Source organism: Tupaia chinensis, unplaced genomic scaffold, assembly GCF_000334495.1.
Source record: "Tupaia chinensis unplaced genomic scaffold, TupChi_1.0 Scaffold000112_1, whole genome shotgun sequence".
NCBI classification, from domain to species: Eukaryota; Metazoa; Chordata; class Mammalia; order Scandentia; family Tupaiidae; genus Tupaia; species Tupaia belangeri.
Window position 1 is genome coordinate 2,185,319 of NW_006159576.1, and position 15,215 is coordinate 2,200,533.

The window sequence follows — 15,215 nt, forward strand, 5'->3', positions numbered from 1 at the left end:
GAGTGAGAAATTGAGAGAGAGAGAAAGGGAGAAAGCAAGCCACCAGGTCTGGGATTCAAACTGTGGTCAGCCACGTGGGAGTCCAGTGCCCTTAACCACCACGCCACCTGCTGGTCCCAAATGTACATTTTAAAAATGTGCCTATAATAAAAAAGCATTGATGGATATGTTTTGGCCCATTTTGCATAATTATAGAAAACTTAAATGGGTCTGCTCTCCACCCCTCCCTCCATCAAGTGGGCACCTGGTAAGTGTTTTCAATTAATCTTCAAGGACTAAGGAACCATTAATGTCTTGGACTCAAATTTATTAACCAGAGGGAGGGTTGGGTCCTGGCTGAATCTGTGCCCAGTATGGCAACGCCTGCTCATGGCTTGGTGTTTTGGGCTGAGCTCAACATGTGGGAGTCGGACTAAATGTATTAGACAGACTGGAAGTCACCTGGTTGCAATGGAGCTCAATAAGGCGGACACAGGTACCTGCTTCCATATCTCATAAACAAGTTCTTGTGATCCTTCAGAAGTGCTGGGCTATTCTTGAACCCATTTAATGAAAAGTGCCTTTTCACCTGATATTACCCTTTTCTTTAAGATGTCGACAATTTCCTGACTAATCCTCAGACCCTCAATCTAATGATGGCAGAAAACAAAACCATTGTGGCCCCCATGCTGGAGTCCCGGGGCCTGTACTCTAATTTCTGGTGTGGAATCACCCCTCAGGCAAGTGGTTCGATTCATGAATGAAGGCTCTGAATTGTAACGAGGTGGCACTGCCTCAGCTGTAGCTCCATTCGCCCTTTCCTCCTCCTTCTCGTGAAACATACATGTCGTTGTGTGCCTAGAGCAGGCGTTTTCAGGGAAGACTGTAAATCCAGGTCCAATGCCACAACCCAATGGACTCTACTGTATTAATTAATCATGAAGAAAATATTCTAAATAACTTAGCCTTTGAAGATTCAAATTAACCAGTAAAATATGGGATTTCCACTTTCTCCTCATACTGATTCAGGGATTTTTTTTTTTTAAGACTGAACTTTTTTCTTTGTGGTCATTACCAAACTAATGTTAAGAATGCTTTAGAAAAACTGAGAAATAAAAAAAAGTTTAAAAAGAAAAAGTTAACCCTCACTACTATAACAACACCATAGATAGAAGCTGGCACTTTTAAAATAACTACGTTATTATCAAGAGGCTGTAGCGCAGTTTACATAAACTTTGTCTTGGTTTGAACATTTAAATTATTTACAACTTTTAGCTGTTATATTGACCTGCTATAATGATTAATGTGAATTTTTCTGTATTTATGATTATTTCTTTAGGATAGCTTCTTAGAAGTGAAGTTATTAAGTTAGAGTACAATGTTTTTTTTTTTTTATAGACCACAGATTAGTTTATTTTTAACACCCATCACACCATAAATTCATAGATTCATAGGGAATAGGTTCCAGTAGCTCAGGCTCCTTTCCATTGGTTCTCACAAAGTGTGCTTCTCTGGGTGGAGCAGGCTGAAGCTTCAGTTGAACCCAGGTACCTTTCTCTTTAGCTTCTTTCTTTTTCTGGTCATTTTCCTTCACACGTTTTAGGAAGCTATCTCTGCTCTTAGAATGGGTAATATGCTCAATACGCACATTAATTCTCTTGGCAAGAATCTTGCCCTTAACTTGTTCACAACAATGCAAACAGCATGCTGGGTAACATTGTAGACTCTTCCAGTTTTGCCATGGTAACATTCCTGGGGCATTCCTTTTTGAACAGTACCCATTCCCTTGATGTCTACAATATCACCTTTCTTGTAGATTCGCATATATGTTGCCACAGGAACAACTCCATGTTTTCTAAAAGGCCTAGGGAACATATATCAGGTGCTTCACCTCCTTCCCTTTGTGTTCGTCATTTTGGTTAATTACTGAAAGATGGCCGTTCCAGCCTAAAGGAAGCAGAGTATAAATATTTTAATGGCCCTTGATATATGTTGCTAAATTTATATCTGAAGAATTCTAATAATAAAAACTTCCAGGACCAGCAGTTGGTGTAGGGGTTAAGGTGCTGGAATCCCACACGGTTGATTGCAGTTCTAATCCTGGACCTGACAGCTTGAAAATCATGCCATGTGTGTCCAAAATCCTGAGAGCAGAATGGAAGAGAATGGATTGGGGCATGGCAATCCACCCTGAGGGGATGATTTCTCACTTTCTTTTTTTCTCTCTGTTCTGATGAGCACACATATCCTATGGCAAAAATAAACAAACAAACAAACAAAAAAACTCCCATGATAGCTTCAAAAAAATTCCAATTTAAAAATATATTTTGTATTTCCATCATTTCTGTTTTCCATAGTAAAATCTTCAAAGTCTGGGGAAATCTTATAGAGAAGGTTTATAGCTGGTTTTATTTTTTATTCTTTCATTAATGAATTAGAGAGAAATTAAACTGGTCAAGGTACTGCATGTATCCATGTAGAATAAAAACCTGCTAAGGAAAAAGAGCATGTTAAATGTGTTCTTTTGGCCAGAGGGCTAAATCTTGAGTATCTTATATCTGTTCGATCTGGGATGAAGAATGAAACCAGTGGTCTCTTGATACACGTTTCATAACTGGCTCTGTTGGGGGGAACATCCCAGTGGGTAGCATTTGCCAATTTTTTGGGGGGGGGTATAAGAATTCCTACCATGCAATCAACTCAAAAGGTTGAGTAAACTGCAGTAGAGTTACGTTGGTGTAGTTATTTAACATGTGTGAAGCTGCTGTCTGTCATGTTAGAGTGATGAGGATTAACGTGATTTTCGTTTTCACAGATTTCAAGCTATCGACATGTCAACTGATTTGCAAAATTCCTAAAAATTTAACTATGAGAAACTTCTGTACACCACTGGATGGAACATTCCTCTTTTATTGTAATGCTTCCCTAATTTCAAGATATTTCAAATACATGTTATTATTCATACCTCTTTTTAGGAAGGAATAAGTTCTTATTTATAAAGGGCATTGAGTTCCTTGGGAGAAAATGTATGTTAGGTCAGTTTAAACTCTCTCTTAGTTACCATCTGCAGTGTTTCACAGGGCAGAGTCACTGAGGCTTGTGTTGAATGAGTTAACGCTTTGACACCAGCAGTAAGGGTCAGTTATCCTAGTGACCTCAGCCTCCAAGTTGCTGTTATCTCCTTATGGACTTCAGTCATTAAAAGGAAGTAGGAGAGGGACCAGCAGTTAATGTAATGGCTATGTTGCTGGACTCCCATGTAGTCGACCGTTGTTCGAGTCCCGGACCTGGTGGCTTAAACTCACGCCAGACAAGTGTGCGTGCGTGCCCAGGATCCTGAAAAGAGAATAGAGGAGAAGGGATGGCGGTGTGGCCATCCCCCCTGGGGGGTGATTTCTTGTTTTCTGTCTCTCTCTGTCTTTCTGGCGAGCGCACACACCCTATAGCAAAAAAACCTCTCCAAAAAAAAAAAAAAAAAGCAAATAGGAGAAATTTGCTCACTTGTTTTGGAGAGTAACCCTGAATTTGGAGCAACTTAGAAACGATTCTAATTTTCCGCCATGTATTTTTGGCCTCTTCCCATCCTAGTCAGCCCTCTGCTAGGGCAGGAACAGAAACAGCCAATGACTTCACAAACTCGAGGCAGGCACTGGTTTTTCAGAGCCTTTAAACACATCCGGAACAAGCCAACCTTGGTGGTGTCTGGCCAACGAATAGGGATTATTACCAATAACATGACTCAGTTTATGTGGAAAAAAAGTCACATCTATCACCTCTGCCTCTCCAAGAAGCGTATTAATACCGTCTCTCCCTCCCCTTTCTCTGCCTCCATCCCTTGGACACCCTCCTTCAGGGTATTTAGTGATTCATTTTCATCATGAATTTTCCAAGCTTCTCATTCTGAGAATATTGTTCCCAAGCAATCTAGAACTTTATATTTGACATGAGTCCTCAGGCGATCCTCTAAAGAACAGTATTCTCTCTATCCCTTAGAACACTGATAAACTGAAGTGTTAGGTGAACCCACATGGGAATGTGAAGCAATCTTTAAGTTAAAGATTTTTTTAAGTGTAGTAATAGTATTTCTATAATGAATTACAGTTACCAAAGAATTATTCATGTGACCCATTCTACAGCCTTAGACTGTGGACAAAGCAGTTAATGTCCCATTTTTCAGGAGAAGAAACTTAGATTCAAAGAAACTCAGAATCATAGATGAAAACCAAACACCTAGAAGATGGCTAAGATGACTCTAAGGCTCCTGTCTTCTTTTTATTTTTCTTAAGAATTATTTACTTATTTAGTTCCATTTCTTCTTATTATTTTTAAATTTGACCAGAGAGAGAGAAAGGGAAAGTGAAAAAGCAAGCCACCAGCTCTAGGATTTGAACCACAGTTGATCATATGGAAGTCCAATGCCTTAACCACCACACCACCTGCTGGCCCCAAGACTCCTATCTTCTAAGTCTTTTTTTTTTTTTTTTGCCAGACAGAGAGAGAGAGACAGAAAGTGAGAAATCACCGCCCAGGGGGGATGGCTACGCCACAATCCCTTCTCCTCCGTTCTCCTCTTAGGATCTTGGGCACGCACGCACAAGCGCCCGGCATGAGTTTTAAGCCACCAGGTCCATGATGCGAACCGCGGTCGACTACGTGGGAGTCCAGTGACATAGCCATTACGCTAACTGCTTGTCCCAATCTTCTAAGTCTTAATTCATGATTTTTCTACCTCATCCCTTGGTCAGCGTTAGGACTGGCTTAGCTAGAACACTCTTCCAGACACTGCAGGGAATGTTAGAGTTAGAAGAGGAGCAGGCCTGGTGTGGGGCCGCTGACATAACAACGGGAGACACATCCATAAAGGAAAGTGACTGATTAATGAACACGTAAGAATGTGCAGCCAGGGAGTATTGTTTCCTTCAGAGTGCTGGCCTTGAAAATGCACTAATAATTCCAGGAGTCTGCCATCAGGGAGTCTTCCATCACCCAGAATATTTTTTGAAATTCCTTTAAAGCTACCACATGCATTTAAGTATGTCTTCTTGAGATACATCTTTATCTTTTCTAGATTTAAGCTTTGGACACAGTCGAGTTATTATCTGTGCCACTGGAGTGTGAGTTCCTCTACCAGTCTCTGCACTCTGTGGGGGCAAGACTGGGGTTGGCTCAGTCACTGATAAACCTCCAGCAGCTAACACAGTACCTGGATTATAGTAGGTGCTGGGTAGATGTTTGCTGAATGAACAGTGGAGTCTGCACGCAAAACAAGATAGGTCCTATCAAGGTTGTTTCAAAGCAGTGCGCTTAAAATCACAGAGTAAGGGAATTTGTTGTGCCATGTGCTTGGGAAGGAGTACATTTCAAATGGTGAATCCTCTCAAAGTGTGGAGCACTTGTAGGAATTTTGAATAAGCATAGTGAAATAAAATCCTTTCAGATGTCTAAGTAATGAATGCTCAATGAAAAGTATGACCCATACTGTAATGCCATTGTTTTAAATTGTCAGACAGTACGTGTGCTTGCCAGAGAGGCAGAGAGAGCAAGCGTATCCCAAGGGGGCATGGTAAACCCTGTAATCTCTTCTCTTCCAGTCTCCTCTCGGGATTTTGGACATGTGTGCACATGCACCTGGCATAATTTTCAAGTGGTTGGGTTCAGGGCTTGAACCACGGTTGGCCATGTGGGAGACCAGCACCTTAACCACCGTGCCACCTGCTGGTCTCAACATGGCTTAATTTTAACAGACAACAGAATGGAGTAGATAGTACCATCATCCCTATATTAGAGATGACAAAATAGGCACAGCAAGCTTCAGGCACCTCATCCATACTTTAAGTAGCTGAGGTGGGCTTTGAACTCAGGCAATCTAATACCAGAATATGTATTCTTAACTACATGCTCTACCACCTCATACTTCATACTTCATATTCAATCATCAGTCAACATAGCATGTATTTGTATGTACTGGGGACAACAGGTGGTGTAGTGATTAAAGAGCTGGACTCTCATATGGCTGACTAATGTTCAAGTCCCAGACCCAGTGGCTTGAAAATCATGCCAGGTGTGTGTGCGTGCATGCCCAAAATTCCAAGAGGAGAAGGGATTGTGGCATGGCCATTCCCCTGGGTGGTGATTTCTCACTTTCTCTCTTTTTGTCTTTCTCCAGTAAGCACACTGATCTTATAGTCAAAAAAAACAAAAATAAATAAGTAAAATAAAATACAAATCACTTATATGAAATAATTAAATGAAAATATATGCTGAGGGACCAACAGATAGCATAATGGCTGTGTTGCTGGACTCCCATGTTGACGACAGTGGTTTTAGTCCCAGATCCAGCAACTTCAAACTCATGCTGGGTGCGTGTGAATACATGTCCAAAATCCTCAGAGGAGACTGGAAGAGAAGGAATTGTGACCTGGTCATCCCCCCGGGGGGAGGGGTCATTTCTCGCTTTCTGTCTCTCTGGCGAATGTAAGCACCCTATAGCAAAAATTTCTCTAAAAAACAGCAAACATAAAGGATATGCTGAAATCAAAATTATTTCTCACATCAAGACTCTTTCTGTTTCATATGTAGATAGTGGGGTGTTTTTTTTTTTAGCTCAATTGGAAATTCTTGGGCCAAGATATGAGAAGTGAAGGTGACTTTTTCTGGAAGCTTCTGTTCAACTGGTTTGTCTTAGAAGGAACCAGCCTAGCAAATGATTGGAAGAGATGAAGCTATCTTATAAGTGTTTTTTTTACAGGGCTTCTATAAGCGGACCCCAGACTACCTTCAAATTCGAGAGTGGAAGAGGATGGGCTGCTTTCCCGTCCCCATGGTCCACTCCACCTTCCTGATTGATCTCAGAAAGGAAGCCTCTGACAAGCTGGTGTTCTACCCACCACATCCGGACTACACCTGGACCTTTGATGATATCATCGTCTTTGCCTTCTCCAGCAGGCAAGCAGGTACCTCTTGTGTTTGGCTATACTGACCACAGAAATGCTACAAATGACTGGCCCCTTTATTTCATGCATCTTATTTACAAAGTGCAACCATTTCAGTAAAAATATGCTTCCTCTTCAGGTAGTTTGAAAGACAACTGTCTGTAGTAACCACAACAGTACACCCTGTGTATCACTCCTCCTGTGAGCACCAATGACCAAGAGCCAGGACTGGCCCCTACCCAGGAATCCTCTCTCATTTTGAGATGGATTTGGTGGGGAATGAGTACTGGTTGTTGTGGGAGGGTGACTGATTTCCTATGGTGCTATACATTGCCATCATCTATTATAAAAGTCCCTTAATTAGTTAGAGAACTGTGACAAAGTCTTAAAACAATCCTGGCAAAGACTCCAAATATAAAAAAAAAATGAAGTTTATTTTTTCTCACAACAGTGTGAAGTGTTCAGAGTCTAGGCTTTTTGTGTAATGCTTCTCCACCCTCCATGAGGATCCGCACTTCATTGAAGGATCCAAAGTGTCTTCCCACCAAGGAATGTACCAGCCTTGAAAGTGGCCATTCTCCATTTGTCAAGGGTATAATCCATGCACATCCCATCAGCTAGAACTCAATCACAGGTCAACACCTGGCTGTAAAGGAGACTCCGAATGTTGTCTTTATTCTTCACAGTCATGAGCTCCTTTCCTTCAGTCTAGAAGGAGAAAAGCGATACTGTGAGGCAAGCAGCATGCCCTGCCTCAGTTTAGTGGAAGGAGAGACAAAGCCAGACGTCACTCTTTCATGGGAAAGCAATGGTTGTCTGTAGGCTTTATGAGAAAGACAAGTTAGTATGACACAGAAGGACATCCAAGTCCAAGGAGGACTTGGAAGCAAATCAAGTTATTTCTGTCTCTCTCTACGCATGCCATCAGGGAGGCCATCGTGTTGTAATTCACAAAAGCCATTCAACAGGAAGATGCAGGACATCGCTGAAGCAAAGTTTTATTAGGATAATTCAGATCCTCCCAACAGAAGTCACGCCCTGTTGTCAATGTGCCAGAAAGGGGCCAGTTATCCTCTAGAGTTTACAAACCAAGAAGATGGTGAATAAGTTCACTGTGGCCATGTAAGTCAGTATGAAAACGATCATGCAAAGGTCCCAGGTCGTTGACAGGATTGCTGGCAGATTAGAATATTAATACAAATTCAAGCTGCAACTCACACATCAGGCCCTCCCTAAAGCCACAGGTATCCTGCTAATTAGTTATAGATTTGGTAGGAAGGAAAATATTTGGGAGAAATTTGTAAAGCTGAAGATACCCCCACACCTCCCTTAGCCCCCTACAACTAGAGCAATTTAGGCTCTGTGGCCAGGTGCATTTTTTAGGCCTTATGCCAATGCAAAAGCAATGCTCAAGTGGGTCAGAGTTTTCCCAAAGGTTCTTGTGTCAATATTAATGGAAACCACTTCTTTCAGAGTGGCCCATGATTTGCTTTGATGTCTCCAGGACAGGAAGCAGAGGCGAGATCTTCTTATTCCTTCAAGATGTGCCAGTTCCTCTATTTCAGATCGTGAATTAAGGATGGTCCAGAAAATGGGATATTAACAATTACAATATGGTCATTGCCTAACAGAGTTCTCCTCTGCAGCCATTGCAAGAGACATTATTGTGACCCCATGCATGAAATTATTATATTTTTTAAAGCCAGTACCTGGATGTTTGGGCTGGAAGAGTGACACAGGTTAATAGAAATTTTTCAGCTCTTTGGGCCAGCAAGTGGCATGGTGGTTAAGGATGCTGGATTCCCACGTGGCTAACCGTGGTTTGAGTCCCGGACCTGGAGCCTTGCTTTCTCACTCTCCCCAACCCCCCTCAGTCTTTCACTCTGTCCCTCTCTCATCAAATTAAAATAAATAAGTAAACAAATAAATAAATAAAGTTAAATAAAATAATTCTTTTTTTTTTTTTGAGAGAGAGATTTTCACTGTAGGGCGCGTGCGCTCGCCAGACAGACAGAGAGAGACATAGAGACAGAAAGCGAGAAATCACCCCCCAGGGGGGATGGTCACGCCGCAATCCCTTCTCCTCCATTCTCCTCTCGGGATCTTGGGCACGCACGCACACGCGCCCGGCGTGAGTTTTAAGCCACCAGGTCCGGGACACGAACCGCGGTCGACTACGTGGGAGTCCAGCGACATAGCCATTACGCTAACTGCTGGTTCCCTCTTTTTTTAATAAAGGAAAATTTTCAGCTTTGTCCTTTCCTTGGCCTATTCACAAAAGCTTTAAGCTTTATTGATCAGACTTCCCAAAGGCCTTTTCAGGACATCGAACGCAGGTGTCTATGCACAAAACGATTCGGTGATTCATTTGGGGAGAAGAGAGAAAATGAAGAGAGAGGGGATCAATCCACAAGTCTTTATGTTTGTTCCTGGCATTGCGATAGACTGTTAGTTGAGGAGATAGGACTTTTGCATGCAAAAGCTTATTTACCAGTTTAGGAAGCAGTAAATACTGAAGACTAGATCAGTCTACAAACTATGAATGCAGGCATCAAGGCAGGAAGTAACTGCTCTCATCTGGGGGGAGATGAAAGAAATTTTCCAACAACTCTGTTGTTCTAAGGTTGTATTATTCCTATCTTAAAATATTTTTGGGACCAGCAAGTGGTGTGCTGGTTAAGGCGCTTGACACTCTCACATGGCAGACCACGATTCGAGTCCTGGACCTGGTGGCTAGCCTTTTCACTTTCCTCTCTCTCTGTGTGTGTCTCACTCTGCTCAAATTAAAATGAAGGAATGAATAAACAAGTAAATAAATAAATCTTAAAAAAATATTTTCAAGAGAAACATGAATGCACATGGGAATCATGTGATGCCCATGGAGTGTTTCTAACCTCTTTCTCTGTTAGGGCCAAAGCTATAGATTTCCCCTCTCCATTGAAAGAGTCTTGATGAAAATGATCAAGATTCCTTTGTTCTCATCTTTTGAGGCTCCCTAGCAGTGTACCTTCCACTGGTGCATAATTTTTTTAACTGCCTAATAGGAAACAAAAAGTATTCACGCCCCAGACAGATCTTAATACAATCTTCAGTCTTAAATCTTTCACTTTAGAATGTAACCAGTGCCACATCACGTATGAGTGATGAGTGAGAGGGGCCTTCCAGGGTGCTAGTGGGCTGGACTTGGCTGCCCATTTAGCCCAAGAAGAGAACATGGTCATAGGCAAATCTCTGTGGTTATAATAAGAACAGTGTCAAGAGTTCATCTCCCATTGTGGCCAGTGATCTAGGCTCTGCATTATGGCCACAGGAACCATCCCTGGCGCCAGCCAGTCATCTTCTAAATGTCTACTGTGAGTCAAAAGAGGCAAGTGATGTGAGTGGTGGGCAGGCACATCTGTCTCCTGAACACCACTGGTAGTGATCAAAAGTGCTCCCCCCCATGTATTGGGGCAACAATCCCTGATAAGTGGTCTTAAGATCATCTATGAGCTACTGAATCCTGGGTGGGTAGAAAGTACTTGGCATTGGCTTTTTAGGGGCAAAGATTTGGCATTGATGATTTACTGTGTGACCTCAGACAAGTCAGGGCAACAATCCCTGATAAGTGGTCTTAAGATCATCTATGAGCTACTGAATCCTGGGTGGGTAGAAAGTACTTGGCATTGGCTTTTTAGGGGCAAAGATTTGGCATTGATTTACTGTGTGACCTCGGACAAGTCACAGCCCTCTCAGAGTCTTATTTTCATCACCAAGGATAGAGAAAATTATATAAATCTACACTGCTAAAGTACCTTGTAAGTACAAGAAAATGTTTGATAGCTTTAGAAGAAACGCAAAGTCTTTCAAAGTGTATCATTCCCCTTTCTTTTTCAAAGGGAAAATTGTTTTCCCAGAATCAAATTTCACGGAGTGTACCAGATTCCTTCATAGACTTTAATTATTTATTTATTTATTTATTTATTTATTTATTTAGGCTTTTGCCATAAGATGCATGCACTTGCCAGAGAGAGAGGGGGGGAAAGTAAGAAATTACTCCCTTGGGGGGAATGGCCATTCTGCAATCCTTTCTACTCTATTCTCCTCTTGGGATTTTGGGCATTTATGCACACGTGCCCAAGATACTTTTCAAGCCACCAGGTTTAGGGCTTGAACCACAGTTGGCCATATGGGAGTCCAGTGCCTTAGCCTCCATGCCATTTGGTGGTCCTGCTTCATAGACTTTATCTGATTATCAATAGGTTTGCTTTTTAATGTTTTTCAAATCAAGTTTTAATATCACCCCTGCACTGTTTCTCTCTTCCAGAAGACAACCACTTTACCTATTTTAGATTATTATACTAGTATAATGTTTATATCAATGTTTCTAAATAACATGATTGTATTGCCACTTTTTGATTTTCTGGCTTTACATTAGGCATTATCTATTAATGCTTCACTCCAGAAGATAAATAATTAGCTCTCTCTCCTCTCTTTGGCTCCCATGTGCAAATGCATTCTTCCCATCACTCTGTCCTGTCAGCAAAACTTAAGATAGATCAATGGTCAGTACTTTTGTTGTTATAATCCTGTGAACCTAATTCCATGCTGAAAAAATTTTGACTATGGTTGATTTTTCCTTAGTAATTATCCTTTTTCTTCTTCTTTGCTTACTTTATTATTACTAATACAAAACAAAACTAATCACTAATTTTTTAAACTGTCAGATTCATTAGATGTTCTTTATTGGAGCCTCTGGTACACTGTAATTTGAGTAGTGCCGCAGCTATCCACCTGGTACTCATTTATCTTCTCTTAGGCATTGACTATCCTGTTTGTGTCCCAAATCTTTCTCATTAGTTGTAGTGTTTCTCCTCTTTCTCTTCCTCCTCTTCTTCTTTGTCCTCTCCTACCTCTCTTCCTCCTCATTCTCCTGAAATTTCACTCAGTTACTTTCTTAGAGAATGTGATGGGAAGTACCTATTTCATGATTTTCCATGCCTTAAAATGCCTTTATTGTATCCTCACAGCTGATGGATAGCTTGGCTAGGTATCATATTTTCTTTAGCTGGATGCTTTGGAAAGTTAAAAGGAAAAATGGTTTGGCTAATTAGGGTAGAGAGGCCTAAGTATTAAAAAAATTTTTTTCACTTCCTGAATTCATCATGATATTGCATGAAGGTGCATTTTGGTTTAAAGTTCTCCCAGAACCATTCGTGTGGGAAAACAGCAAGGCTAGTGAGTTCACTTGGTGAAGGCAAGAAAAGTGACAGTGCCCACTGGACCAGCTGTGATTTCAGTCAGATTCAATAAAAGTAGTGGATAAAGACTCTTTTCTTTTCCCATTCTTCTCTATTAATGCCATGAGACAGCTTCTTTTGATTTAGCAGGTGATGCGGCTGACTGGAGGAAATTTCATCTGCACAAAATTGAAAAGTCACTATGCAAATAATTCTCAGGAACACACTGATGATTATAGCAATTAATAAATCAGAGGCTTGGGCACATGGACCAGAGCTTGGCAGACTCATCATTTTAATTGAACAATCTTTACATCTGTCAGAACTGTCAGTTGCTGGATCTACAAGGGGACTTCAAAAATTCTATACAAAATGCAATAAAACATGAGTTTATTTTGGTATAAAAAAATTAAAATCCATACAGTTTTTTCATAATACACATTTTCCATAAACTCTTTGAAGACATCGCATATATGAGATCATCTTGATTCCTATATTCCAAGCTGTCAGGTTGAACACAGATGCTTTATAATCCTTGGGGTTAACCACCCAGGGCGGTGAAGATCACTGTTGACTATGAGAGGACTATGGGCATATTTCTGGCACTGTCGTACTGCAGATTCTTAATGGAACCTGAAGACTTTCTTTTGTCCCCTCATGAACTTATTTTGGAAATTTCATGCCATTGATTGATTCCAAATCCATGTCTGCTAAGAGAAGAAATAAAACCAAAGAGAATCATAGAGAATTTTAAAATTCCTTTTTTTCCCCATTTTTTGTTCTATGCATGTCCAGATTTAGCTCTGATAATCTGTCAGCCTTACAGGATTTTACTGTTTGCTTTCATATCAAATATGGATTTCATTCCTCATTTTCTTGTTATTTCCTGTAGATGGATTATGGTGTTCCATTCTGTTGTCTGGAATGGGAATTCCTTGCCTCCTTTTTGATCTCTTTATGCCTTTTGTGTTCATTCTTTTTCTTCAGAGAGAGAGAGAGGAAGAGGAGAAAAAAAACACAATTTCCTCTGGGCCAAAGAATGTTCAAGGGTTTTTATTAGCCCCTGATGCTGTGTTTTCCTTTTTAATAAAGAAGCACTTTTATAGTCTACAGACAGTACCTAAAACAACCTCTTGTTCACTTGCTGTGTCAGATGCAGCATCAGCCATCCTCCATTCTCTGTCTTCAGTTGTTGCTGAGAAGTGTATTTTCTGATTGGTCCATTGTATCCCTCTTTCAAAAACCTCAGGCATCCAGATGTACCTGTGCAACAGAGAGCACTATGGCTACCTGCCCATTCCCCTGAAGCCCCATCAGACCCTGCAAGAGGACATCGACAACCTCATCCACGTGCAGATAGAAGCAATGAGTGAGTGACCAGAAGCCCGAGCAATGGCTCCTGCTCCATTGCCACAGTGACTATCCCAGCCACTTATGTCCTCTGCCAGGACTGGAATCTCATTATCATCAGTCTTCCTTGACTAAAACATATAGCTCATCAGGAAAGTCACGGATTTTTATGTTTTTCTATGCTAAAATGCATCATGACTTTCCTGACAACCCAATAGTTCTACATTTGCTCCTTCATTCTTAAAGTTTTCCTATGTGATGTATGAATATGTCAGGGTCTTTGCTTTCGAGGAGATTCCCATCCTGGTGGAGCTTTGAGCACTCAAACATTTCCCACACAATGTATGCTAAGATAATATTGGCTTATTGGAAAAGTCATGATGCATTTTTGTACAGAAAAACAGAAAAAAAGATGTCATGACTTTTCTAACAACCCAATATTTTGTGGTGGGATTTAAACCCTAACTTTACTGCTTTCTAATTGTATGACTTTTGACAAGTAACCTCCTTAGTTATGAAATAGAGATAATGAAAACTGCCAGAGTTTTTGGTAGGTTTACCACGAAATATTAATATATAAAAAGCTTAATGCAGCAATAATTATGACTTCACCATAATAATAGCTTATGATGTAACAGATGCCATGTTAGCCACTTTATGAACATTGTCTCATTCATTGTCACAACTGGAATCTTCTGCTAAACAAAGAACAGACTGGGATTTGAGCCGATCTTACTAACTCCAAAGCTATTGTCCTTAGATGCTGTATTGTTATTACCTCAGGGTCTAGCATGATGTTGGAATTGGCCTACCCAATAATCAGTAGCTGTACTTATTATTATATGTACTGTACAAGGGTGGTAAAAGCAGACAGTAACTGATCCACCAGCTCTAAGAGAGGATGTTGGAAACGGCTTCCCATAGGTGGGAATATGTTCTCTTCTTCACCACTAGAATACAGGGTTGAATATGTGGGCAGTGGAGGTGGGTGGGGAGGCCCAGCAGGCAATGAGATTGAAAGGCCAAAGGGAGGCCAGGTGGATCTCTAAAATAAAAGAAGGTATTTAGGCTTTTCCTGAAGAGAGTAGAATGGGCTGTTAGCCCAGAAACGTGAGGTTGAAATTTGCTTAGAAAAGTCACTCTAGTGATAAGGAAAGTATGAATGGAGTGTGGGTAGGCAGTAGATGGTCAGAGGCCAGAGTCAAAAGGCCATTTTGTATATTACGTGGCAAGCTAGGCAAAGGATGGTGAGGACCTGAGCTGGAACAGTTGCAATAGGGAGGGAGGAGGAGAAATGGGGTGAGAGAAATTTACGAAACAGACTTGAAAGGATTTAGCCAAGGGTAGCTGTGGGTAGATGAGCAAGAGAGAGGCGTAGAGAAAGATCCCCAAGTTCTAACTTGAGTGTCTGGAATAACTAGGAATTTTAAATATGATAGGGCATGTCGAATAAAGGAGAGGCTTGAAAAGAAAAACAAGTTTGTTTTTAGACCAACTGCCTTTTATCTGCGATTATCTGTCTCCTTCCCTCATGAATCCAGACTATAAATTCATTTTTTATTGTGTTAGTCTCAGTACATAGCACATTGAGCAGCTGATAGATACTAAGTAAATATTTATTGAATGAATAAATGAATGATGGAATAAGGAGCTGGTTCATTGGGACCATATTTCCTTAGTCCCTCTCCCCTTAAGAATCTCTTTAGTGAACGTCTTTAATGCATGCTGTTTCTGC

General features: G+C 40.9%; 1 protein-coding gene across 1 annotated transcript in view; it reads left to right on the forward strand.

Annotated features, from left to right (window-relative positions):
• Nucleotides 1–15,215, forward strand: part of COLGALT2 (collagen beta(1-O)galactosyltransferase 2) — a 156,889-nt gene that overhangs the window by 113,382 nt on the left and 28,292 nt on the right. The window contains exons 5-7 of the mRNA XM_014586062.2: nt 592–719; nt 6,728–6,932; nt 13,380–13,499. Of these exons, the coding sequence (XP_014441548.1) occupies nt 592–719; nt 6,728–6,932; nt 13,380–13,499 (453 nt within the window). The remainder of the gene's footprint in view (nt 1–591; nt 720–6,727; nt 6,933–13,379; nt 13,500–15,215) is intronic.